This window comes from Suncus etruscus, chromosome 2, assembly GCF_024139225.1.
Source record: "Suncus etruscus isolate mSunEtr1 chromosome 2, mSunEtr1.pri.cur, whole genome shotgun sequence".
NCBI classification, from domain to species: domain Eukaryota; kingdom Metazoa; phylum Chordata; class Mammalia; order Eulipotyphla; family Soricidae; genus Suncus; species Suncus etruscus.
In genome coordinates this window covers 5466871-5492004 of record NC_064849.1, presented here as the reverse complement: position 1 = coordinate 5492004, position 25134 = coordinate 5466871, and the positions used below count along the sequence as shown (strand labels likewise).

Here is a 25134-nt window from a genome sequence, read left to right as displayed (position 1 = left end):
TTGCAACCAAGCCTGGCCTGGAAAAGTTGAAGACTGACTGTCAAAGGTAAATTATTCACTCCAGCTGTCAGGGTGTCAGTGAACCTATTTGGAAGGTTTCTGGAATTGAGCCAACCTCAGGTCGCAGCAAGAGGCCAGGACCCCCTGCAAACCCAACAGTAAAGTGGAAGGTGCAGGTGGGATGCGGCCCAGAGGACCAGTTACAAGGTCTTGGTGCCTGTCCCAAGTCAAAGGAAGGCCAGAGCAGGCATAACCTTCGGTCAGTGCACAGCACACACACACCCCTCAGACTTCCCCACGAACTCCCCAATAAAGGTCACTCTCCTAGGACAGTTTGTCAACTTTATTCACTTGAAGGTTCTCGCTGCAAGCCTAGGGCTGGTCCTAGGGCACAGTGAGTAGGAATGAGGTCAGAAGGCTCGCCTCAGCCCTTGGCATCTGGCACAGCGAGATTGAGAGGTTGGCACGAACAGAGTTCCGGATACTGGTCCTCCGGTGGACACAGCAGCACACCCTGGCCAGAGTTCAGCAGGCCCTTTGGGGGTGAGCCGTGCCCGTGTGGGAGCTGCACTCCTCGGCTGGTGACAGGGCAGCTCCAAACAGGCCACCGGCTTCCTGGTTTCCTTCTTCCTGTCTGGCAGCAGCTAGGAGCAGTTGGTAACTCGTGCCAGGAACTGTTGTGCCCACCACTCGTCTAGGTCTATGGGCACAAAACCTGTAGGCAGGACAGGAGAAGGGCAGTTAGGTTCTCACCCCAGGACCTACCCTGTGGGTTGGATGAGGCTAGAGGGAATTCCCTGGAAGGGGAATAGGGCTCACCCTGCAGCCGGGGGTTGGGAGTCCTCTCCACATACTGCACTGGCCTCAGGCCACTCTCACCGGTTGAACCAGCATCCAACTGCTCCTCCACTTGCTGCCAGGCTGAGGGGAGGACAGTGGGGGCTGAGCCAGGCACCTCCACCCCCAGATACCTGGTCCTACCCAGGTGTTGTTCAAGCCATCCTGAACAACAGCCCAGAACAGGGCCTGCAGCCTGATGGGTGATGGGCAGAGTGCCAGGTGAGCGTGGATTGAGTAGGGAAGCACCCTACCTTCAGACACAAAGCGGACGTTCTCCTCATGGGCCAGCGTGTATGGCTCCTGGGGTCCCTCCAGGGATGGGGATGTTGCGGGGGGCCGCCGGCCATTCACCCGGTTGAACACAAGCCTTGGCCCTGAACTGCAGAGAAGGCAAAAATAATCAGCTACAACCCCAACCCCACTGCCACAGGCAGGCCCCGCCTAGGAGCTGCCTGGGTAAAGCAGCCCAGCATGCCTGCAGCTGGCCAGGGCACCCCCCAGTTTGTCCCAGACAGACCCCCTGCGTGACTCCATGCTCCAGGCACACAGGTGCCTTCCCAGGCCCTCTCAGGCACCCCTCTGCCCCCCATCTCCCAGCGACCAAGCCAGGCCTTCACTCCACAGCTTGGTTCTGCCCTGGGTAATCATCACCCACCCTCACACGCTTCCTCCCTCAAAGAAGAAGCTCCTAGCCCTGGCCAGTAGGGAGAAAGAGCATGAACAAGAGCCCTTGGCCTTGCATGGGGGGCCCTCACCCAGGCTACCCCAGACTTCGGGACACAAACCCAAGGGCGGCGGAGCACACAGGGCCCCACTGCGGATCCCAGCAAGGGGCAGCGCTGCTGGCGGGCGGGCGGCCGGCCGGGGCCCTTGGGGAACGGGCGCACCTACAGCAGCAGGGAGCCGAGAATCCTGGGCAGCTCCGCCAGGCAGCCGCGATCCCGCCGGCCTGCTGGCTTTCCTGGGCTCAGGCGCCCCCGCGCCGCTCCGCCTTCCTCCGCTGAGAGGGGCGCTACAATAAAGAGGAGGGTCTGAGGGGCACCGGGCAGGTGGGGTCTCGGGAAACCAGCGGAGAGAGGCCGCCCCCAGCAGCCCGCCCACCTGCCCAGAGCTGCTGCCGCCGCTGCGAGCTTGTGAGCAGGAGGAAAAAGTGAATGGCGGGGATGAGTCACAGGGGCTAGGGACCTGGGGGTGCAGGCGGGCTCCCCACAGCCAGAGTGTCCGGGGCTCCGCGCGCAGAGAGCCAAGAGCCCACCCACAACTGCCAGCTCCGCTCAGGAGCACCCACCTGGGCGTCCTCCGCCACCCTCTAGGCGGAAGTGACCTGCCCAAGGTCACTTGCCAGGCACCAGGGAAGAGTAGCAATGACACCCGCTCTGGCTCGGGGCATGTGGGCGGAAACCACTGCCTGGGGGCACAGCAAAACAGCTGCCATTCTCCCGGCGCCTGAGGGGCGACCCTTGCAGGGGGGGTCGCCCTGCAGCAGCTCTGTCCCTCTGGGGGCCAGGGATGGCCGCAAGCCAGCCAGCAGCGGGGCACGCGAGTGAGCAGTGGCAGCCGCCGGGACCCAGAGGTCCCGAGGCCCCTAGAATGTGGCCAGAGCTCCCATTTTTCCTCTCTGGGGCCCGGCCCGCTGGGGGACGGGTGGCCCCGGCCTAGCACCCTGGGGTCCGCTCCTGGGGTCACCCACAGATCAAGGGGCCGGCGCCTAGGCCCCGCCGGGCCCCACGCGCGCCCATGGGCCGCTGACCTCCCCAGGCGCCTGCAGGCAGGCCCGCCAGGCCGGGCCAGGCCGTGGGACCCGCGCCTCTGCCCCGGGCGCCGCCAGGTGAGCCGGAGGCGCACGCGCTCCGGTCCCCAAGGTCACCGGGCCCTCGCGGGCGCGTCTCACCTGGACAGGGGCCAGGGGCCCGGCGGCGGCCGCGGGGGCGGCGCGGAGGGCGGCGCGGGCTGCCGGCACTTGAGCTCCCCGAGTCTGCAGTCCACCTGCTGCTGCGACGCACCTGCGGGCACCGGGGAGCCGCGTCAGCGCGTCCCGCGTCCCAGCGCCGGGCCCCACCGGCCAGCCTGCCCGCCCGTCCCCGCGCACCGGTGCGGCGCTGCGCCACTAGCTTGCTGGGCCCCTTGGTGATGGTGTACATGGCGCGCCGCCCGCACCGCCGCAGCCGCCCGCGCCCTCGGCCCGCTCCCTCCCTCCCGCGCGGCACCCCGGGGCGCGGCTTCTTTTAGGGGCGCGACGGGACGGGGCGGGTCCGACACACGCCCTCGGCCCTTAAAGGGGCCGCGCTGTCCGGCCCCTGCTTGCCGTCCTGGAGAGGCTGTGGACAGGTCCCCCTACTCACCGCCCCCCCCCCCAGGCCTCAGATCCTGGAGAGGCTCGCGCCCCTAACCGGCCCAGATCCGGGGTTTCTGGGGGTGTGCTGGGTTCTGAAGATGATCATCCGTGTCCCTGGAAAAAGTGCCTCTGATCCTGACCCTTTCTGGGGCTGCTCCTTGGAGAGTCCAAGGAGGACCCTCTGTTTTCCAGGATGATCAGACTAGGCTTATTTTATATTTTGGTGAAGCAAGACCATTGTTTTAGTTATTATTTTGGGGCCACCCCCTGTAAGTGCTCAGGGCTAATTCCTGGCTCTGTATTCAGGGATCACTCCTCAGGGTTCAGGGACTACATGTGGTGCAAGGGTATTGAATCTGGGTCTACCCAATGCAAGGCAAAAATGCCCTACTATAATTCCGGTCCCCCAAGAGTTTTTTTTTTTTTTTTGGGGGGGGGCGATTCACAGCTGATGATACTCAGGGTTTACTTCTGACTCTGCACTGAGGAAGCACTCCTGTCAGTGCTCAGGGGAGCATGTGTCATGCTGGGATCAGACCTGGGCCTGGGTCTGCCACGTGCAAAGCAAATGATACCCTCCCTGCCGTATTCAAACGTGTGTTGCGAAAGATCAAGGATTTCTCTGGCATGGAAATAAGCAGAGAAACAAACAAAAACGTGCAAAAGTGGGTGGAACGTTGGCAGCACCCAGTAAAAGCTCCTTAAGGTCATCGCCAGGAGCTGCCAAGGTGCCCTCTAGGCAGAGCCCTCTAAAGGCCACTGTATCCCATAGTCACCCTCTACTCTGAAAGGGTCTTTTGGGGACTGACAAGGGCAGCATGGCCTTCCCTACACCTATTCCCTCCTGTAATGTTCCCCTCCCAAGAAAACAAGCTGTGGGATCGTCCCAGTCATTTTACCCGCCTGGGAGAATTTTCTAGGACCTGCGGTTCCTATACAGGTCCCTAAATTGTTGCTTGGGGGCCACCCTGGCTGTGCTCAGGGAACAAGGCCATTGCTGGTCAGACCTAGGTTGAGTGGGCTGCATTTCCTCTCCCTAACCTTCAGACACCAGGGACTCAGTGCTTAGTCACAAGCAAAGAGAAGCTGAAGGACAGCGCCTAGGCCAATGACCTTGAGGGAGAGGGTGCCTGCTGAGCCCGCTGAAGGGGCTCCCTGAGGATCCTCACCCTCCTAGGAGACCCCACATGGACCCAATCATCCCATCCCTCCTCCTGTTGGCATCAGGCCAGTGTGGTCATGTCATCTTCGCCGGCTGACTGATGTCCCAATGCCCTTGAAAATGTAGTCCTTGCCCACACTGGGGACCCCCTGGTAGGGGGCCTGGGGAGCAGGGTTGGATCAAGGCCACTCATTCCAGGACCCTCTGCCAAGTGAACACGGATACAGAAGCCACCCCCAATGGCTTCTGTCATAGTAAATGGGACCCAGGAGAGCCTAGAAGCCTCATGACCTCATGTGGGACAATGTCCATACCCCACCCCCGCAAAGGCATGGAGGAGGGGGGACAGGAGCACCCAGAGTACAGCTCGCATTTGGGGACACATGTGATCGGCACAGAAGGGGGACCCTCAGTCAGCACCAATGACCCCAAGAGGATCACTGGTGGGAGCCCCAGGCTGAGGGTGACAGCAAATATAAGGACAGTGGACGGTTCTCAGGGGCAAGCTTGCTTGTAGGTAGAAGTTTCCAAGCACAGATGTAACAGACAGCGCCGCTGGTGTAGTGGTATCATGCAAGATTCCCATTCTTGCGACCCGGGTTCGATTCCCGGGCGGCGCACGGAGCTTTTGTCGCCCAACCTCAAAATCTAACCGCTAAGTAAATAATTGTCCGTCAGCCCCTAGGCCTACTCCCATGGCCAGGCTGAAGCTCCCCTCTGGCTGGGCACAGACACAGGTAGCCCAGTTTGAGGTCTGCTGGAGGCAAAGCGTGAGACATTTTTGCCCACAGCTTTTCCGGAGGTGAAGGCCAACGGGTCAGGCAGAGCATGCCCTGGAGGGGACACCTCAGCCTCCCCCTTGCTCCTGCAATCACCTACGCCTCGGAACCCCGTAGACCCCAGATCAGCAGCGCTGCTCTCTCAGCGGGTCACCTCAGTGACCTAGAGAAAGCCTGGACTTGAGCCAGTCCCCCCACAGGCGCGCTCGGCCCGGCTCAGCTCCCCTGCACGCCCGCCAGCAGGAGCCGCGACCACGCCAAAGAACCGACCCAGGCCCCGCCCACGGGAACCCGGGACCCTACAAGCCACGCCCACTCGACGACACGCCCCACAGCAGGGCCACGCCCACGCCAGACCCCGACCTGGCTTAAACTTCTCTACGGCGCATGCGCGATGTCGCGGTATTGCGCAAGGCGGTTGCATCACCGGCTCTTAAGTCTCCAGCGCAGGAGCCTTACGGACAGCGCCGCTGGTGTAGTGGTATCATGCAAGATTCCCATTCTTGCGACCCGGGTTCGATTCCCGGGCGGCGCACGAAGCCTTTTGTTTCTCCCCAACTTCAAAATTTAACTGTTAAGCGAAGGATCGTTTTAATACCAAAGCAAAACACCAGAGGAAAAGATTCAAATCGTTAGTGCTTCTAAAACCAGACGAGCACGTTTTTTGACAAGGGCAGTGCTGGGACCGCCATGGGCGGCCTGCGGAGGAGCTGAAAGACGTCGACAACCCTATGGACGTCCCCAGTTCCATGCCGCGCCTTCACGTGGCTGTGGATTTTTTTCTTTTTGGTTTTTAGGCCACACCCGGCGGTGCTCAGGGGATACTCCTGGCTGTCTGCTCAGAAACAGCTCCTGGCAGGCACGGGGGACCATATGGGACACCGGGATTTGAACCAACCACCTTTGGTCCTGGATCGGCTGCTTGCAAGGCAAACGCCGCTGTGCTATCTCTCCGGGCCCGGCTGTGGATTTTTTTTTAACTCGTGGCGCCCGCCCCGGCCATTGCAGTCCAGGTGGGAGTGGGGTTTGGGGCCGTGCGCTCTGCTGCACGACTGTAGCAGGCGGACCACAATTCCCAGCGGGCCTTGCGGCTCCTGGAAGGACCACAACTCCCAGAGGGCCTCGCGGCAGCCGGACGAACCACAACTCCCAGCGGGCCGTGCGGCCACAGCCCTCTGGTCTCTGCAAAATGCAGAACGCCAAGATCCTGGTGGCGTCCTCCGCTGAGCGCAACAAGGGGCCCATCCTGCACGTACTGAAGCAGTACCTAGACCCGGCCCAGCACGGCGTCCGCGTGCTCGAGGTAGCCTCAGGTACCGGCCAGCACGTGGCCCACTTTGCACAGGCCTTTCCCCACGCCGAGTGGCAGCCCTCCGACGTGGACCAACGCTGTTTGGATAGGTGCGGCTGGATGGAGAGCGTGCCTGCATCGGGGGGCATGGGCGAATGAATGGGTGGGTGGGCGCCGCGACCCACCCTGCAGATCCCCCGCGGAGAAGGGCTGCAGAGGCCCCGGACCCACTCGCCGCTGTCCCACAGCATCTTAGCCACCGCGCAGTCTCACAGGCTGTCTAACGTGAAGGCCCCGCTCTACCTGGACGTGACCTGGAACTGGGAGCAGTGGGGCGGCATCCTGCCACAGTCGCTGGACCTGCTGCTCTGTATCAACATGATGCATATCAGCCCTCTGAGCTGCACCGAGGTCTGTGGGTGCTGCAGGCCATTCTCTGGGAGTGAGGGGAGCTGGTGTTTTGGATTCCCCACAACCCCAGATCCCAGAGGCATTGAGTTGGGGCACAGGGCTGGCGGAGTCTCCAGCTCCCACTACAGGGCTCCTAGGGGTCACTGGGAGATGTCACTTAGGCTCATCTGTCTCCAACCTCATCCCTAGGGTCTCTTCAAAGCAGCCAGCCACCTGCTCAAGCCCAAGGCGATGCTCATCACATATGGGGTGAGTGCTCTGTATTCTTCTGTTTTGAGTGCTCAGCAGGCCTGGCACCACTTAGTCTCCGGCTGCTGTCCCTGCCTCCGTGTGCTACCCTGGTCCTGTTGACACATAGGGAATACACTTTCTCCATCTTGGCCCTGAGCTGCCTAGGCTTCCTCCTACACATTCCCGCCATGCCCTCTGGCCGGCCATGGACCAGTGCCAGGCCATCAACACAGGACATCCTATGTTGTCCTCACAGCCTTACGCAGTCAACGGGACCATCTCTCCCCAGAGCAACGTGGACTTTGACTTGAGCCTGAGAAGCAGGTGAGCCTGGCCCCAGGGTTTGGGGGCTCACCCTTCGAGCTGGACTCCACATCCCTTTACCTTGCAGGAACCTGGAGTGGGGCCTGCGGGACACAGCGCTCCTGCAGAGTCTGGGCCAAGCCAGTGGCCTCCTCCTGGAGAGGATGGTAGGTGGGGACAGCTGCCTGCAGGCTGCCAGCTTGGGGAGCCAGGCAGCTTCTCCAACTGCATGTCTCCCCCAGGTGGACATGCCGGCTAACAACAAGTGCCTGATCTTCCGGAAACAGTGACCCGTCCTGGAGGAGCCCCCTATGAGGACAAGCCCAGACCACGAGTCTGTCTTCCTGGGGCCTGGGAGCCAGGAGATCACTGCCTTGATGGGACTGGGGCTCTTGGCCACTGGGAAGCTGGGAATAAAGTGCTGGCTGCCTTGTTCCTGGTGCTGCCTCTTGGTCTGGGCCACGTTCAGCAGCCCCAGTTGGATCTGGAGGGGTTAGGGCTGGGGGCGGGGGGTTGCTGGGGAACTGCAGGCTAGAAAAGGGGGTAGAATCTAGTGTCCTGAAACCCTGTCCAGAGCCGGGCTCTGGAGCCATGTCCAAGAAATGTGCCCTAGAGCCGTATACCCTGGAGCAGAGCAGGGCTGGTGCCTGGACCTCTTCTACTGCTGGCTTCTGCCCTCACCCAAACTGCTCTTGTTTCTCATCTAGTCTCTCAGAGACACAGGAGGCTTCCCAGGAGAGAACTGGGATTCCCTGAGGACCCCTGCTGCCAAGGTAGGGCCAGCACAGCAAGCCTCTAGGAAAAAATTTTATTCCACGGGAGGAGAGCAAGCAGTACAGGGATGGCCGGGGATGGGCAGGGGGAGGCTAGTCCTGGAAGCGGTTGAGCAGTGCACAGGCCTTCTTCTCCAGCAGCTCCAAGACCTTCTTGACACGCTTCTCATTGGCCGCGCGGACGTAGCTGCCTGCATCCAGCACAGCCACTCCGTCCCGCACATCGCCCATGATGACCAGTGGGTCGTCGCCCACTGTCACGTTGGGGCAGGGGCAGGCCCAGTCCATGCCGCGGAGCGTCATTTCCAGGTACTTGGTGCCCAGGAAGCGCAGACCCATCTTGTCATCCTTGAGCACGTCATCTAGGGCGACGCGGGCGATGCCACCGCCAGCCTCGGGCTCCTCCAGCAGTTCTGTGATGCGGCCCACGATGGCGAAGTCGCTGCGGCACAGGCTCAGTGCCAGCTTGCTGCGCAGGCGGCACGCACGGCAGGGCAGCGCACGGGGCACGGGGCAGGCGTCTTCGCAGCTCTCACGGCTCTCGAAGTTGTTGGCGTTGCCGTCGCAGCCGCCGAAGACAAAGGGATGGCACTGCTGCAGCAGCGGGCTGTAGGCCCAGCGTGGCTCCCAGCCCTGGCATGGGCCCTGCACAGCTGGCAGTGCACAGGTATCCCCTGGCCCGCGTGCACACGCCTTCTGGCAGGCCTCGTAGGTCTGGAAGCCACCTTGGCAGCTGCGGGCCTGGAAGGTCATGCAGCTCCCGCGCTGCGGGTCGAAGTGCCAGAGGACGCGGTCGAAAGGGGCTCCCGCACAGGCGTGGGGGTCAGGTTGGCAGGTGGCTGTGGGCTCGGGGGCCTCTGGGGCCTTGCGCAGGACCACAGAGAGGGGGAAGTCAGCGCGCAGCAGGCCTGCAGCATTGCGCGCGGTGCATGTGTAGAGGCCCGCGTCCTCGGGCTGGGCGTTGTAGAGTACCAGCTGCCCGATGCTGGTGACCACCACGTTGCCGTACATCTGGTCGGGCCGCATGATGAGGCTCTCCCGCTGGTCGCTCTGCTTCTCCCAGGTCACGGCGGGTGGAGGGTGGCCGCTGACGTCGCAGTGCAGGCTGGCAGTGCCCCCGACGTGCACGGCCTGCGGGGCCGGGCTGCTGTAGAGGGCGGGGGGCACCGGGGGATCAGCGGGCGTGGGGTGCGCCGTGGCCTCGGGCGGCCCCTGGCTGCTGGGCGGCCAGCTGAGCACATGCTTGCAGGACACCACGTATAGGCGCAGGCCGCGCAGACAGGCCTCGGCATCCATGTAGCAGCGGTTGTAGTAGGTGAGGCCGTCCGAGGCGCAGGTGAAGCGGGGCTCCTTCTCGCAGCGGTCCCGGCAGCGGCACACGGGCTGCCCGGCCCACATGTCGCAGTCTGAGCCTTGCTGCGCACACGAGAAGCCCTCGCAGGAGGAGGCCCCCGGGCCCGGGCCCTCTGGGCTACCGTCGCCCTCCGGGAAGCGGGCGGCCACGCAGCTCCGGAGCCCACACACGTTGGTGCAGCATCTCTCGGCCCCAGCACAGTCCTGCAGGCGGGACAGACTGTCAGCTCCCAGGGTGCGGGGAGGCTTTCACGCTGCCCCCCAGTAGGGCCGATCAGGACTCACCCACATGAGGGAACAGGTCAAGAAGTGTGACTAGCCTAGGCTTAGGGGTGGTCAAGGGGTGGTCCATGGCCCCAGGAACAAAGGGTTCCAGGGGAGGGAGTAAGGAGGGTTGGGGTTCTTTGGACACTTGAAGGCTGGGGTGTGCCCTGGACACTCGGATGAGTGCATGGGAGAGCCCCAGTAAGACCACCAGGTGGGGAGGGGGAGAGGGGAAGGATTGGGTTTCAGGAAGGGGAGATAGAGGGTGGGTAGGATTGAGGAGAGGAGGGAGAGAGGTTTCGGTGGTGCTCAGGACTTAATCTTGGTGGGCTCAGCAAACCATATGGGATGCTGGGAATCGAACTGGACCCGCTGTATGCATAGCAAATGCCCTACCTGCTGTGCCATCCCTCCTGCCCAGGATGAGGTGGTAGAGGACAACGGGGAAGAGAGGACAGATGGAAGAGGGGGATGTAGAGGAAGAAGAGGGAGAAGAGGTAGAGGAGGGGAAGAGTAGGTGGAGGAAGGAGGGGGACTGCTGAACTTCAGGCTCCAGCCCTAAGCTGTATTCTGCCCATACCGTGCGCTCCCCGGCTGCCCTAGCCCTCTCACCTGGTCCTGGACGCACTCCCGCTCACAGGTACTCTGAGCATCCACCCAGAGACTAGGGCTGAGCTGGTTGGGGCACATGCCTGGGTGACCCCCCAGTTCCAGTGGGAGGCTGACCCCAACCATCAACCCTGAGAGCAGCAAAAGCTGGAGGGTTGGCATGGGGCCCATTGGGCCAGACCCTCTGGGGTTCTGCTCCCACCAGGCCTTGCTCAGTGCCCGTCCTGGTGCTCTGGCCCGTCCCTGGCTCCCTCTGGCCCCCAAAGCAGAGACCACAGCAGATGGTCCCTCCAACGCCCCTGCTCTGAGGGGTTGGGTCCGCCCCAGGCTCCACGCGGAGCCCCTGAATGTGGCGCCAACCCCTCCCCCGCCCGGCCCTTGTGGTCAGCACAGGGCAGGGGGCGGGGAGAGGAGGGGGCCGGCTCTGGCCAGTGTAACCGGAGCTGTTCCTCTGCAGGACAGGGGTCACCATAGGACCAGGGGCCTGGGCTGAGAGCCGCTCAGCCCCCAGGTCCCCACTCATCTCCCAGACACCAGCCCAGGTCTCCACAGGTGCTCCAGGCTAACCTTCCCTGCATGTCTGTACCCAGGAGCTGAGTTACCTGCCGGTGTGACTGCACGGACTGTCCCAGGGAGGAAACTGAGACTCATGGGGACCTGTTTTGTATTGGAGTCACACCCATCAGTGCTCAGGGGAGACTCCTGGCTCTGTGCTCAGGCTTTACTGCTGAAAGTGCTCAGGAAATCATCATGTGGTGCCAGGGTTTGAATCCGGGCTACGAGCAAGGCAAGTGCCCTGCTCTCTGTACTATCATTCAAGCCCACCGAAGGAACTTTTTTTTTTTTTTTGGCTTTTGGGCTACACCCAGCTGTGCTCAAGGGACCATATGGGATGCCGGAGATCACACCCAGTCAGCTATGTACAAGGTAATGCCCTACGCATCATTCTATTTCGCCAGCCCCAACTTCACATGAACTTTTTGAGTCACAAGCTGTCACCCTCTGTGCCAGGGCAAACCCCTGCTCTGGTGGGAAGCTCTGGGGCTTCAAGTGAGCACCCGAGGAGGCAGTCCTCTCACCACACTGACCTGGTAGGACTTGGTGTTTCCAGCACCAAGGGTGAGGGCAGTATATAAGTAGGCCGAGACACAAGAGCCGCATCTGCTGGGTGTATCTAAATCTGGGGCCCCTGAAGCCATGGCTAGCACAGCAAGTGTCCTCAGAGCGGCTCAGGCCAAGAGAAAGGCCAGTTCAGATGAAGGAAGGCCCCTCCTCCGCCCAGGGCTGGAGACAAAGGCCTCACCGCAACTCTCCTCTGACCTCTGGCCCGGAGGCAGAAAAGGATGAAGAGCTTTTGGCCAGAAAGAGATGAAGCCCCCCCAGATGCTGGGAAGCCACTGGCGGCCCCAGGCCCATCCCACGATGATTTTGGATAAAGTTGCAGGCCCAGGAGAGGGCAGAGGCCTCCTGCCCCACCCACCAGCACATAGCTTCCCCTCTAGGGCCCTGGAGACCAAGTCCTCACAGCTGTGGTGATGACCCCCCATGCCCCAGGCTGTCAGCCATGGACCTCTGTCTTCAAGGCTGCAGACCCAGCCCCGGGTGCCAGTGGGAGACCAGAAATCAGAGGATGTCCACTAGGTGCCGAGAAACACAGCATGCATGGACTGTGCCTAGCAACTTTGGTACCATACCTGGGCACCCACCATTCAGCCAGGCCGCACTGACCAGTGCACACATACAGATCATGGAGTGACATTTACTGTACAGAGGAAACCATTGGAGCTCAGGCAGCAAAGGTAGTGTGGGGTGTGCACGCGGGACCCCCCGGGCTGCCCAAGAGTTCGAGAAGGTCCGTTCACAGTCCAAAGAAAAGAAGTGTGGTAGGCAGGCGACTGGGCGGGCAGCACCAGGTGCCGCCACTCCTGCTCACATGGGCTTGGCCCCACCCCACCATGTTCACAGCACAGTCGATGTGGGGGTGGGTGCCAAGAAGGGAGCGCATTGCCAGGGGTCCCGAGGCCAGGGGAACCTGGCCCAAAATGGGCCACGGGCAGGAGGTAGAGTTCAGCACCAGTGTGGCCAGAGGCCACTTCCCTGGCCAGGCCTCCCTTAAGGCTGGCCTCTGGGTTCTCAAGTGGCTCCATGTCCACCGCCACGGCCGACTTGGCAGTTACTCAGAAATGTGAGGAAGCAGCTCAGGGTCACTCACTCCCCAGGTCCAGGGGAGCAGCTGTCCACAACAGGCCTTGCCCAATGGGCACTCACACGTCCATTCTGCAGCCTCCAAGTAGCACAGCCAGGCGAGCTGCAGACATTGACACCACTACCTCAGGGCCGGCGAGCTGCCCTGTCTGAGCTGAGACCATGGACGCAGTATGGAGAGCACATGGACACGGTCCCAGTGGCAGCCCAGAGCCCTCCCTCCCTCTCAAATGTCCCAACATGCCCCGATGGCTGCATCTCTGCTCCCTGACGCCCTCTGGTTGGGCTGGCGGGAGAGACCGGCGTAGTACACAGCAATCAGATGCAGGGCATCAGGGTAGCGCGGGCACAGGTGCCTCCTGGCACTTGGTGCTAATGGCCACACAGCAGAGCCCAGCGGCCCAGAGGAGCGTCCTCACGCGTCCTAGAGGAGCACCCGCCTGCTAGGATATCTTGCAGTTGCTCCGTGAGCAGTTCTGCGGTGGGCTCTGTGGGGGGCGGATGGACTTGGACCTCTTGAGGCTGTTGCCTTTGCTGCCGCCGCCCCCAGCGCCACTGGCCAGCGAGTAGGAGCGGCCGTGCATCATGACGGCATTCATGCCATTGGCCATGGAGAAGGACTTGAGGTGGCTTTTGATGGTGACGGGAAGTGGCAGCTTGTCGATGAGGTGCACAGGTGTGCAGGAAACAATGGCACGGCAGCACAGGTCCTGCAGGCTGAACACTGGGAAGACAGCAGCATCAGGACAGGTAAGGGGCCAGGTCCCAGGGCTCCAGTAGGTCCCTGCTCCAGCCCTCTCTGGAAACCACAAGCATGCGGGAACCCTCACCCAGCCCCCTAGAGGCTCCCACAGGAACACAGGCTCCAGGGCAGGGGGAGCAAACCCCCTGCACCACCCCCAAGAGCGCACGCACCTCGATTGGGCCTCCAGATCTTCTCCATGCCATGGCGCATAAGCACGATACGTGAGAGCTCGGTGAAGGACTCCACCACATTGAAGTTACAGAGAGGGCTGACCTCGAAGAAAGTCATGCAGTTCTTCTCCGCATAGGCGCGTGCCTGCTCCGTCGGAACTTGCCGTTTGAAGGCCAAGTGAAGCCGGTTCCCGACCAGAATCCGGGGGACCCCAGGCGCATGCTTGGAGGGTACAGGACTCAGTAGAGGCAAGAATTTGGGATGGAATACCCCACTCCTTCCCCAAAGTGGGCATGGCCTTGGCTCTGCCATTCTGTCACCAGGTGGGATCTGGCCAGAGGCCGGAAGATGGGACTCAAACCCCTGAACAGGGCCCTGGAGCACAGTGAGCCTGTGGTTCTCCAGGGCTATGCCCAAGTCAGCCACAGAGCTGGAGTCGCATGGATAATGCAGATGGGCCAAGGGGTGAGGGCAATGAGGGCCAAGGAAGGGGCTGTTCAGAGGGTCACCCCTACCTCATCAATCTCTTTGATCCAGCGGTCGATGCCATCAAAGGACCAGCGGTTGGTGATGTCATAAACCAGCAGGATCCCCTGCAAGGGAAATAGGTGTCATGGAGCCTCGGGCCGAGGGCTGGGGTCCTGGGCCAAACTACATGGTCCACCAGCCACTGGCCCGCACAGTGGATACAGGAGGACCTCAGAACTGGCACTCACGTCCCGGGTGAACTCTGCCTCACCACAGCCCTGACAGCGAGCATGCAGTCCTGCCTCCCTCTAAAGGCCTGGGAAGCTCCTGGCGCACCACCCTGAAGCTGTACACAGGAGCCCTGGGACTGAGCTGTCCAGTGAGAAAGGCCCAGCAAAGAGCTCTCCAGGATGCCCGGACTAGCCCATGAAGCTCAGCTAGGCTGACCCCACACACATGCACACATCTGGGGCACACTCACGCACACACACCTGAGCAGGCACACTCACGCACTACTCACATGGACACACATCTACTCACACAGTGGCACATTCACACGGACACACATTTGCTTCCCAGCACACACGCAGCACACTCTTACACATTTGCACACTCACACAAACATGCTAGCACAGCATACACAGCACACTATTTACATGCTAACATGTACACACGCTTGCTTGTACAGCACACACTCGTGCACTCACTCATACATATATATGCATGGACGCGTCAATCTGGCAGTGTAGATTGTCACCTCACAAGCACAAGCAGGTCGTACCTGTGCACCCCTGGAGTAGGATCTGAAAATGGTGCAGAACCGGCCCTGGCCTGATGTGTCCCTGAAATACAGGAGAGGCAGGTGATGAGGTGGTCAGGCCCCAAAGGGTCACTGTAGTGAGCAGTTCAGAGTTTACTTTTGGCAGTGCCCAGGAAACCAGTGCGGTGGGGAACTGAACCCAGGTGAGTCTCGTGCAAGGCAGTGAGCAGTGAGCAGTGGTAGATAGGCGTGCTGGGAGTGACTCGGAAACAGACACTCTGTAGCCTCAGAGGCTGCCAGGAGCCGTGGCACTACTCACCAGAGCTCCAGCTTGACCCGCCGGCCATCCAGCAAGATGGTGGTGGTCTTGTAGTCAATTCCTGCAAGCAAGCAAAGAGGACAGCGAATGACCCCTGCACTCAGCCTGCTAGTCCCACCTGCACCATCCTTCCCAAAGGCCTGGTACGCCTCCAAAAATGCTCAGAGGTCAGCCAGCTGCAAGTCTCACTGCAGGGGCCCTTCTCAGTGCCTGGATCACAGTGAGGGACCACAACAGTTCTCCCCAGGTCAGCTGGCTCCATGGTCTTACTGCAGAGGCATGCAGCTGTGCTCTCCAAGGGGCCCTTCCTAGTTCCCAGGTGTATGGGAAAGTTCCCAGGTGTACAGGAAATTTCACAGGAGTCATGTGCAGGAACTTTCACAATAGTGCTCCCCAAAAGATTTTGCAGGGCCTTGGTTCACACACAGGGTTCCTCTTTCTTGGTTTTTACGTATTTAAAGATTTTAGAAGTAAAACTCCTTTTCTGAGGCTGGAGAGATAGCACAGCGACGTTTGCCTTGCAAGCAGCCGACTTAGGACCTAAGGTGGTTCATTTGAATCCCTACGTCCCATATGGTCCCCGTGCCTGCCAGGAGCTCTTTTTTTTTTTTTTTGGGCCACACCCGGCAGTGCTCAGGGGTTACTACTGGCTGTCTGCTCAGAAATAGCTCCTGGCAGGCACGGGGGGACCATATGGGACACCGGGATTCGAACCAACCACCTTTGGTCCTGGATCGGCTGCTTGCAAGGCAAATGCCGCTGTGCCATCTCTCTGGGCCCTGCCAGGAGCTATTTCTGAGCAGATAGCCAGGAGTAACCCCTGAGCACCGCTGGGTGTGGCCCAAAAAAACCCTGCTTTACTTTTTTTTTGGGGGGGGGGGTACACTCGACGGCACTTAGGGGTTATTCCTGGCTCTGCGCTCAGAAATCGCTCCTGGAAGGCTTGGAGACCATATGGGATGCCGGGATTCAAACCACCATTAGTCCTGCAACAGCTTCATGCAAGGCAAATGCCCTACCACTATGCAATCTCTCTGGCCCAGTAAAAGCTTTATTTAGAGAAATGTGGGAGGGGAGATGGAGGGAAGGAGGAGAGAGAAGAGAATGAGGGAGAAAAAGAGGGAGAATGAAGTAGCAAGAGGAAAAAGTGAGGAAGAGAGAAAAAAAGGGAAGGTTGCGTTTTTGGAAAGTAGTGCCATACCCAGAGTGCTCAGAGTTTACTTTTAGTGGTGCCCAGGAAACCAGTGCAGTGGGGAACTGAACCCAGGTGAGTCTTGTGCAAGGCAGGTGCCTTAAGCCCTGTACTCACCCTCTAGTTCCAATTAAAACAACAAGAAGAGGGGCTAGAGAGATAGCATGGAGGCAGTGCGTTTGCCTTGCATGCAGAAGGATGGTGGTTCGAATCCCAGCATCCCACATGGTCCCCTGAGCCTGCCAGGAGCGATTTCTGAGTAGAGAGCCAGGAGTAACCCCTGAGCAAAGCTGGGTGTGACCCAAAAACAACAACAAAAAACAAAAAAACAAAAAACAAAAAAAAAAAAAAAACAGGGGCCGAGAGATAGCACAGTGGTAAGGCATTTGCCTTGCATGCAGAAGGATGTTAGTGCGAATCTTGGCATCCCATATGGTCCTCCGAGCCTGCCGGGGGCGATTTCTGAGCATAGAGCCTGGAGTAACCCCTGAGTGCTGCCGGGTGTGACCCAAAAGCAGCAACAACAACGTCGATAACAAGACACATACACCCCCCAAAAAAAGGTCCTTCAAGGGAATCTTGCGGGAGCACTGGACAGTATACTACCATAACATCACTTACATGGAAGATCTGTGGACCAGAAAGAGGATCCTGGTTACCCCCATAAGGTCGCCTGTACCCAACTAGGAGTGATCCCTGAGCACCGCTGGGTGAGGCCCCAAAATAAACCAGATGCTCAGCAGATCCCTCATCAGGGCTATGCGAATGCATGTGAGGGGCCACCTAAGCCACAAACAGTAAAGCAGTGCAAGGTGCAGGCGGGGTGGAGAGCTGGTCTGCATGGCTGATGGGTGTGGAAATGGTGCAGACCACAACCAATCGGTGCTTCCCCAAAGAATCCCAGCATTCCCCAGGCCTTGTGTCCCCAGAGTCATGCATCCATGTTCCCATCATCACAACACAACAGCCCAATGTGTCCGCTGAGTCAGTTCATTCAGGAGCATGTCCCTAGCCACACCCGTTCCGCTGAGGAAGAGCCTAAGGAGAGCAAACCATGGACAGATCCCCTCGCCCATGGGTTCCAGCTCTGGGAAGTCCCCAGCGGGACATGATGGGGGCAATAAGGACATGCTGGAGATAATCAAGCTGTTGGCCATATAGCTGTATGTGGAATGCTGGAGACTGCCAGGAAGTGGTCAAATCAGTCACTGTGGAGCTATAGTGCTCAGTAGCACAGTGAGGGGGAGAAACACTTGCTTTGGCTATAGACAACCTGGGCTGAATCCCCAGCAGCCCCATATGCTCTTCCACCCTCATCAAGAATGATCCGTGGGGGCTGGGCGGTGGCGCTGGAGGTAAGGTGCCTGCCTTGCCTGCGCTAGCCTAGGACGGACCGCGGTTCGATCCCCCGGCGTCCCATATGGTCCCCCAAGAAGCCAGGAGCAACTTCTGAGCGCATAGCCAGGAGTAACCCCTGAGCGTCACAGGGTGTGGCCCAAAAACCAAAAAAAAAAAAAAAAAAAGAATGATCCGTGGGGGTTCGGGCTGGTGGCGCTAGAGGTAAGGTGCCTGCCTTGCCTGCGCTATCTTGGATGGACCACGGGTTCGATCCCCCGGTGTCCCATATGGTCCCCCAAGCCAGGAGCGACTTCTGAGCGCATAGCCAGGAGTAACCCGAGCGTCACCAGGTGTGGCCCAAAAAAAAAAAAAAAAGAATGATCCCTGGGGGCCAGAGAGTTAGTATGGAGGTAAGGCGTTAGCCTTGCATGCAGAAGAATGGTGGTTTGAATCCTGGTATCCCATATGGTCCCCCAGCCTGCCAGGAACGATTTCTGAGCATAGAGCCAGGAGTAACACCTGAGCACTGCCGGGTGTGACTCAAAAAAAAAAAAATGTTATCCTTGAGTGCAGAGCCAGGAGAAAGTCCTGAGTACCACTGGGTGTGACCCCAAAACCAAAGATTCAGCTCTGGACATAAATGCAGGGTGTCCGGGTCCTCAGTGAGACACAGACTCTGCTCCCACCTGTTCCAACTTGTCCAGGCGCTTCTCAGAGGCGCCGCTGTATCCCTGCCTCCAGGGCAAGAGCCACACTCCCCAGGGAACTCCGGGGGCTCCCTTCTCCCTTCTCCCCTCAGAAATCCAGAGATGACCCCAACACTGGCTCACATACCCCGGATCTGTGCAGAGCTGCCTCTGCCTTCGGGCTGAGAACAGCCAGTAAGACAGTCCAGGTTGTAAGGTAGGCTTGGGTGGCAATGATGCCTGCTGCCCAGGGGGAAGGCGAGGAGTGATGGACTCATCACCCACTAGGCATCTACAGATGCAGATGCGAGGTCTTCCCTAGGGAGAAACTGCCATTTACTATCCAGTGTCAGGGAGAGCCTCAGGAGAATGGAGGAAACACACCCAACACTACTCAGACATCCTTCTGGCAGTGCTCAGGGGACCCTTCAGACTGCCGGGGGTTCTCAGATGGGCCGTGTGCAAGGCAATCGTACAGCCTTAATCACTACAGTATCTCTACGGCTCTTATGAACATATGTAACAAATTAAAAGCAGGGCCAGAGAGATAGCACAGCGGTGTTTGTCTTGCAAGCAGCCTACCCAGGACCTAAGCTAGTTGGTTTGAATCCTGGCGTCCCATATGGTCCCCCGTGCCTGCCAGGAGCTATTTCTGAGCAGATAGCCAGGAGTAACCCCTAAGCACCGCCGAGTGTGGCCCAAAAACCAAAAAAAAAAAAAAAATTAAAAGCAGGGGCCAGGGGCCCGGGCGAGGTGGCGCTCGAGGTAAGGTGCCTGCCTTACCTGCGCTAGCCTAGGAGACGGACCGCGGTTCGATCCCCCGGCGTTCCATATGGTCCCCCAAGCCAGGAGCGACTTCTGAGTGCATAGCCAGGAGTAACCCCTGAGCGTCACCGGGTGTGGCCCAAAAACCAAAAAAAAAAAAAAAAAAAAAAAAAAAGCAGGGGCCAGAGAGATAGCATGGATGTAAGGAGTTTGCCTAGAGCCAGGAGTAATCCCTGAGCGCTGCGGATGTGACCCAAAAAAACAATAAATAAATAAATAAATAAATAAATAAATAAATAAATAAATAAATAAAAGCAGGGGAACTGAGCCATAGTACAGAGGAAAGCGCACCTGTCAAACATGTATCAAACCTGGGTTCAAGCCCGGCACCCCTAAAAGTTAACATAAATGGGCCAGAGTGGTGGCGGAAGCAGTAGGGCGTTCGCTTTGCATGTACTAACCTAGGATGGACTGAGGTTCAATCCCCCAGCATCCCATATAGTCCCCCAAACCAGGAGCGATTTCTGAGCACAGAGTCAGGAGTAAATCCTGAGTGTCACCGGGTGTGGCCCAAACACCAAAAACTTAATAAGGGGCTAGAAAGATAGCACAGCCAAAGGGCAAAGTTTGCCTTGGGTGCAGCCAAACCAGGACAGACTGTGGTTCAAATCCCGGCATCCCATATGGTCCCCTGTGCCTGCTAACCCCTGAGCACCACCGTTGGGTGTGACCCAAAAACCAAGAACCAAAATATAAAATAATAGGGCCCGGAGAGATAGCACAGCGGCGTTTGCCTTGCAAAAAGCCGATCCAGGACCAAAGGTGGTTGGTTCAAATCCCGGTGTCCCATAGGGTCCCCCGTGCCTGCCAGGAGCTATTTCTGAGCAGACAAGCCAGGAGTAACCCCTGAGCACCGCAGGGTGTGGCCCAAAAACCAAAAAAAAAAAAATATATATATATATATATATATATATATAAAATAATAATAATAATAAATTAACTTAATCAACTGCCAGGAGTAATTACTGAAGGCAGAACCAAGAGTAACTCCTGAGCACCATCTAAAAACTATATTACAGGAAGAAAATGAGCCAGGATGGTAGGTGCTGGGCCTATGGCCATGATCAGGTCAGGAGATGCTGAGCTCAGACTCTTCCCAGTGTATGTATTCAGGAGGGGCTGGCTCCTGGCTCCGCTCAGGGATCAACCCCGGGGTGTACAAGGCAAGGCCCTGCCTGCCCTGCTATACTATCTCGCAGTGTCAACCAAGCACCCGGAACTGGAAAAGCCAGTCGGAGTCCAGGGAAGAAACTGGGTCCAGCAGGTTCTTCCCGTTGGGCGGCTCCTAGTGGGGGGGGGGGGGGATCCTAAAGGAGCCCTCCTCAACTCAGCGCTGGAGAAGGGATGGCCAGATGTTCCCCAGCACTGCAGAGCTCCACCCGCAGGGCCACCAGAACTAAGCAATAGGCCAAAGTGCTAGCCAGAACACCCTGAGAGGCCAGGCGTGTGAGCAGCCAGGGCAGGGAGGGAGCCCTACACAGTCACCAACAGACAGACCGAGTGCACTCCAGGGAGGCCAGAGTGGCAACGTGGGCACTAACTACCCCCAGGCAGCTCTGGCATGTCATGTCACTGGCATGCACCTTGGCACTCAGAGATATCTCCTGGGCCCTTACATTACCATAAACACCACCAAGCCCACACCCACTGTGATCATAAGTCACTCAGAGAGGTGCTCAGGACCCACATGGGACCAGGAATTGAATCCAGGTCTCGTGCATGTGCATGTGTATTTTTTTGTTAGTGCGGGTTAGCCCCAGTGAGCAGCCTGGACAGCAGTTTTCTGTGATTACAAAGACCAATCAACAAGATGAGGAAGACACCCCACACCCTGCCCTTCGAGGGGCCAGGTTCCAGTCCCTGCACTGCCCAGAAGTGCTCCTAAGTACTGAAAAGGACATGGCACCCCACATAGAAAAAATAAAAGAAACTGAACACAAACTAAAGTCTTACACCTGGCTCCCAGGTGACTGTTGGGGTGCCAGGCTGTGAGGCTGGTGTTAGCAGAAAAGATAGAACCACGACATGAGCAAATGGAGCTCACAATTCTCCTGGAGGGGAGCTGGAGAGATAGCACAGCAGCCGATCAAGGACCTAAGGTGGTTGGTTCCAATCCTGGCATCCCATATGGTTCCCCCTCCCTCCCCATGCCTGCCAGGAGCTATTTCTGAGCAGATAGCCAGGAGTAATCCCTGAGCACCTCCAGGTGTGGCCCAAAACAACAACAACAACAACAACAACAACAACAAACCAAATTCTCCTGGAGGGGCCCTGTGCCTACCAGGAGCTATTTCTGAGCAGATAGCCAGGAGTAACCCCAGAGCACCGCTGGGTGTGGCCCAAAAAAAAACAAAAAACAAATTCTCCTGGAGGAACAGAAAGGCTAGGCTTCTGAGCCAAAAATTTTCTCGGAAAAATTGGTGGCACTTTGGCCTCCTTTTCCATATGAAACCACCATGGCTGCTGGCCGTGGGCAGTATAGATGCAGTTTTCCTATGTGCTAGTGCCAGCACCCACCGAACCCCTTTCTCCTTCACCCTTTCACACACCCAGCCAGAGCTGGCTCTCTTTCATCATACATAACGTATCCAACCTAGACCCAGCACACGCCAGGGCCCAACTCTTCCTCATCTCTGTGCATACCCCGCCTGGAGCCAACACATGCCAAGGCCCGTTTTCCATCACCCCCTACACATAACCAGCACCCACCAGAGCTCGCTTTCCCCTTACCCCCTGCACACACCACGCTTGCTCTCCCTCACCTTTTCTACACACCCAAGGCTCGCTCTCCCTCTCCCCCTCTGTACACATTATGGCTCGCTCTCCCTCACCCCCTGTACACACTGGGGCCCGCTCTCCCTCACCCTGCACACACCCAGCACATAGTGGGACCCACTCTCCCTCGACCCTGCCAGCATCCCAGTGTCCTCCTAATGGGCCCTGGCTGCCCACCACTTTCAACAGTGTCAGGTTTACCCAAGTGTGGCATCTGTGCTTTTATAAGTTCTCATGGGAACATAAGAAAGAGTCAGGCTTTGTCCCCACCAGAGCCTCTGTCACCAAGGGCATCGGGCCCTGAGAGAAAGTACACCAGCCAACCCAGTTCGGTCTCAGTGCTGGGGACAAAAGTACCAACAAAAACACCAGCAATGCCAAGAGGGAGCAAGACAGCCACCATGGGCTCCCTAAAGACTGACAAACTTCATCGGGTCAGGGAGGAGGCACAGAGTCCCGGGTGTGTATACTGCACACACAGGGGACCCCAGTTCTTTGCCTGGACTGCAGACCCCTGGACTCAGCACCCTCCCATGGCACTGAGTCCTCCAGAGCTGCTGCCCAAGTCGTGCTGGGAGTGGCCCCAGACCCCCCTGGGCAGAGACAGGAATCATCTGTAATAAAAGACTTCCTACTGGGGAAGTCTTGGGGAGATAGCTAGAGAGGAGGGCACTAGCCTTACATGCAGCAGACCCAGGTTCAATCACTGGGCCCCCCCAAAAGTGCCCCAAGCACCTCCAGGTGTGATTCCTGAGTGTAGAGCCAGGAGTAACCCCTAAGTACCTGCGTGTGGCCGAAGAACGAAAAAAAAAAGAAAAAGATCATAATAAAAGAAGAAGAAAAAACAAAAATAACTTCCTGCCTGGTGACAAGGCTATATAGGGCTAACAGTGAGAAATCCCAGGAACTGGGGCAGGCAGTGGGCCGCATGTGGAGCCCCGGCGTGGTCACAGGACACAAACACAGCCCTATCTTCCCCTCCCTGCCCACTGCACTCGCAGCCCCCAACGCCATGCCTTGGCTGAAAGGGCAGCAGTGAGGGCAGGTATCCTGCTCACTAGATTGCTCTTGCTGACCCACAGTGGAGCCATCCCAGACAACCTCGTACCTTCAGTTGCTTCCAACAGTCCCCCAACCCTGGACATCAGGCCTCATGGGAGCAGGGCCCTGGCCACCCTGGAGAGGCCAGAGTGCAGGGCAGGCTGTGTCCACAGGAGGCCCAGGGTCAACAGGAGAACTCATGAGGCACCTGCACCCCTGCCCACTCCCATCAGAAGGTACTCTGAACTGTCCTAAGGAAACAGGGGGGCCCCCCTCAGTGGGAAAGAAAACGCAATCTCAAACCTCGTGAAAGGAAGTTTCCAAAGAGCCCGCAACGGGCTCCCTGGACAGAGCTCACCACGAGCTGGGCGAGTGCGAGGGGCCCCCTCCAACTCAAGCTCCTGCACCCGGGGAGATCTGTCAGATGGGCGTCAGGCAGGGGGGAGCCACAGGCCCCGAGAGTGAGAGATGGATCTGACAGCATCCCCCAGTTCCCACCCCGGAGAAGGAGGTCTGGCGGCATCACGCACCCAACGCCCACAGACACACACGCACAACCCCAGGGGGGGGAGATCCGACGGCATCGCACACAGAGCCCCGCGCCAGGTCTGACGGCTCCGCACGACTCGCACCCGCAGCCCGGCGAGGGTCGCTACACGCGGGGCTGCCCTGCCAGCACGCAGCGGGCGGAAGCGCCCGACAGCCCGGCGGAGCCCGGCCGCCCCCAGCCCCCGGGCCCGAGCGGCGCGTGCGGAGCCACAACAAAGGCGGCGGCGCGGCGCGGGCCCCCAGCGCTGGCCCGAGCGGCCCGCCGGCCCCGCGCACCGTTGCTGTAGGCGTAGGGCGACTCGGCCGCGCCGTCCTGCAGGCTCTCGAGGATCTCGCCCTTGCCCACGTCGCTGTCGCCCACCAGCAGGAACTTGAGCAGGTAGTCGTAGCTCTTCACCGGGCTGCCCTGCGTCCCCATGGTCGGGCCCGCCCGCCCGCCAACGCCGCCGCACCTGCGGGGCCGGCCGAGCCCCGCCGCGCCTCGCTTCGCTCCGCCGGGCCTCGCTCGCCGTAGCGCGGCTACCGCCCCGCCCCGCCCCGCCCCGCTTCCCGCACGGCGCCGCGCAGCCCCCGCCGCCCGCCCCCGGCCCCGCGCTCCCATTGGCCGGCCGCACGCCTGCCTCCGACGCTCATTGGGTGCCGGAGCGCGTCCGTCAGGAAAGCCCCGCTCTCCGCCGTCTCCCCCACCCACACACGGAGCCCGGCTGCCCCCGGAGGGCCCCGCCCTCTCGCCGCGACCATTGGCTGCCTGCTGCTCCCTTCCGGCACTCATTGGCTCGCGAGCGCGTCTGTCAGGATAGCCCCGCCTCCGCCGTCTTCCCCCCCACACATACTCAGAGCGCGGCTGCCCCCCCCGGAGGCCCCGCCCCGTCGTCGCGCCGCCGTCGCCGTCCCGCCCCTTCGCCCGTTGCCATTGGCTGCCTGCTGCTCCCCTCCGGTGTTCATTTGTAGCCGAGCACGTCCATCACATTAGCTCCCCCTCGCGGTTGCGGAGATTTTCGATCTCACGCCTCAGCGCCGTCGCTATTGGCTACTCAACTCTCGTTCTGCCGGAACTATTGGTCAGTCTCCCTCTCCGTCATCGCTCATCCCACCCATTTCTTCACGACGGCCAGCCGCTGGAAGGCCCGCCCCTTCCTGGTCACGATTGGCCAACGCAGGGTCCTCCCGACTCCTATTGGGCGGTCGGCGGGAGCCGGGTTGTTTGCTACGACCCCCCCCCTCCCCCGTCGCCGAGGACGCACGTTCCCCCCCGGGAGAGGTGACGGCCTCCGAGGCGGAGGTGTGGGTCACGGTCGGCAGGGGGCGTGGTCTTGAGTGGCGGCGGCCAATCGGCACCCGGAGGAGGCGGGAGGCTGCACTTCCGCTCTGGGCCGCGGTGACAGGTTGGGAGGCTCTGAGCCCGGGACCTGCGGCCGCAGGGTCCCGCAGGTGCTGCCCTCTGCCTCGCCTTGCAGGGACCTGAGTCCCGAACCTGAGGCCGCTTCAGACAGCTCCTGCCCTCCGGCCTGCGGAGCTCCGAGTGTTGGAGCATCTACAGCACAGGGGTCCCAGGAAGCTATTCCCTGTGCAGCCCCGGCCCAGCCCCTGCGTTGCTGGAGAGGGAGCTGCGGCCTGATGGGCCGAGATGGTCGCTCAACAAACACTTCTCCACGCAGACCCAAGGAGTAGTTTAAGGGTGGATGACGATGAGGTTCAGACAAAGTGAA

The 25134-nt window shown here is 59.6% G+C and overlaps 4 protein-coding genes and 2 non-coding genes across 10 annotated transcripts; 3 read left to right on the top strand and 3 right to left on the bottom strand.

Annotated features, from left to right (window-relative positions):
• Positions 1-325: 325 nt before the first annotated feature.
• Positions 326-3032, bottom strand: MCRIP2 (MAPK regulated corepressor interacting protein 2). Of its 3 annotated transcripts, none has more exons than XM_049768000.1 (5): positions 2930-3025; positions 2732-2843; positions 1092-1219; positions 820-921; positions 326-715 (listed from the first exon to the last, which is right to left on the bottom strand). In XM_049768000.1, exons 1-5 carry the CDS (start codon positions 2979-2981, stop codon positions 645-647), a joined length of 465 nt encoding a protein of 154 aa, XP_049623957.1. In that variant the 5' UTR covers positions 2982-3025; the 3' UTR covers positions 326-644. The 3 variants fall into 3 exon arrangements, 2 of the variants coding, with proteins under 2 accessions (XP_049623957.1, XP_049623958.1); XM_049768001.1 differs by lacking the exon at positions 326-715 and adding an exon at positions 1732-1852 and having other exon boundaries at positions 819-921; positions 2930-3032; XR_007492861.1 differs by lacking the exon at positions 326-715 and adding an exon at positions 1626-1852 and having other exon boundaries at positions 2930-3032.
• Positions 3033-4886: 1854 nt separating this feature from the next.
• Positions 4887-4957, top strand: TRNAG-CCC (transfer RNA glycine (anticodon CCC)). Its single transcript has one exon. It is a non-coding gene; the product is annotated as a tRNA-Gly (tRNA).
• Positions 4958-5580: 623 nt separating this feature from the next.
• Positions 5581-5651, top strand: TRNAG-CCC (transfer RNA glycine (anticodon CCC)). The gene has a single exon. It is a non-coding gene; the product is annotated as a tRNA-Gly (tRNA).
• Positions 5652-6283: 632 nt separating this feature from the next.
• METTL26 (methyltransferase like 26) lies at positions 6284-7787 on the top strand. 3 transcript variants are annotated; one of them, XM_049767997.1, is made up of 6 exons: positions 6284-6517; positions 6656-6818; positions 7008-7067; positions 7306-7373; positions 7441-7519; positions 7595-7787. In XM_049767997.1, the coding sequence occupies exons 1-6, from the start codon at positions 6306-6308 to the stop codon at positions 7640-7642; spliced, it is 630 nt and encodes a 209-aa protein (XP_049623954.1). In that variant the 5' UTR covers positions 6284-6305; the 3' UTR covers positions 7643-7787. The 3 variants fall into 3 exon arrangements, with proteins under 3 accessions (XP_049623954.1, XP_049623955.1, XP_049623956.1); XM_049767998.1 differs by lacking the exon at positions 7306-7373; XM_049767999.1 differs by lacking the exons at positions 6656-6818; positions 7306-7373.
• A 431-nt stretch (positions 7788-8218) lies between these two features.
• Positions 8219-12498, bottom strand: WFIKKN1 (WAP, follistatin/kazal, immunoglobulin, kunitz and netrin domain containing 1). The gene is made up of 5 exons (XM_049768843.1): positions 12115-12498; positions 11655-11673; positions 11440-11552; positions 10355-10498; positions 8219-9682 (listed from the first exon to the last, which is right to left on the bottom strand). Exons 1-5 carry the CDS (start codon positions 12496-12498, stop codon positions 8219-8221), a joined length of 2124 nt encoding a protein of 707 aa, XP_049624800.1.
• On the bottom strand, positions 12099-23866 carry RAB40C (RAB40C, member RAS oncogene family). The gene is made up of 6 exons (XM_049767992.1): positions 23702-23866; positions 15020-15080; positions 14722-14782; positions 13988-14065; positions 13472-13694; positions 12099-13280 (listed from the first exon to the last, which is right to left on the bottom strand). The coding sequence occupies exons 1-6, from the start codon at positions 23841-23843 to the stop codon at positions 13000-13002; spliced, it is 846 nt and encodes a 281-aa protein (XP_049623949.1). The 5' UTR covers positions 23844-23866; the 3' UTR covers positions 12099-12999.
• Between the last annotated feature and the right edge of the window lie 1268 nt (positions 23867-25134).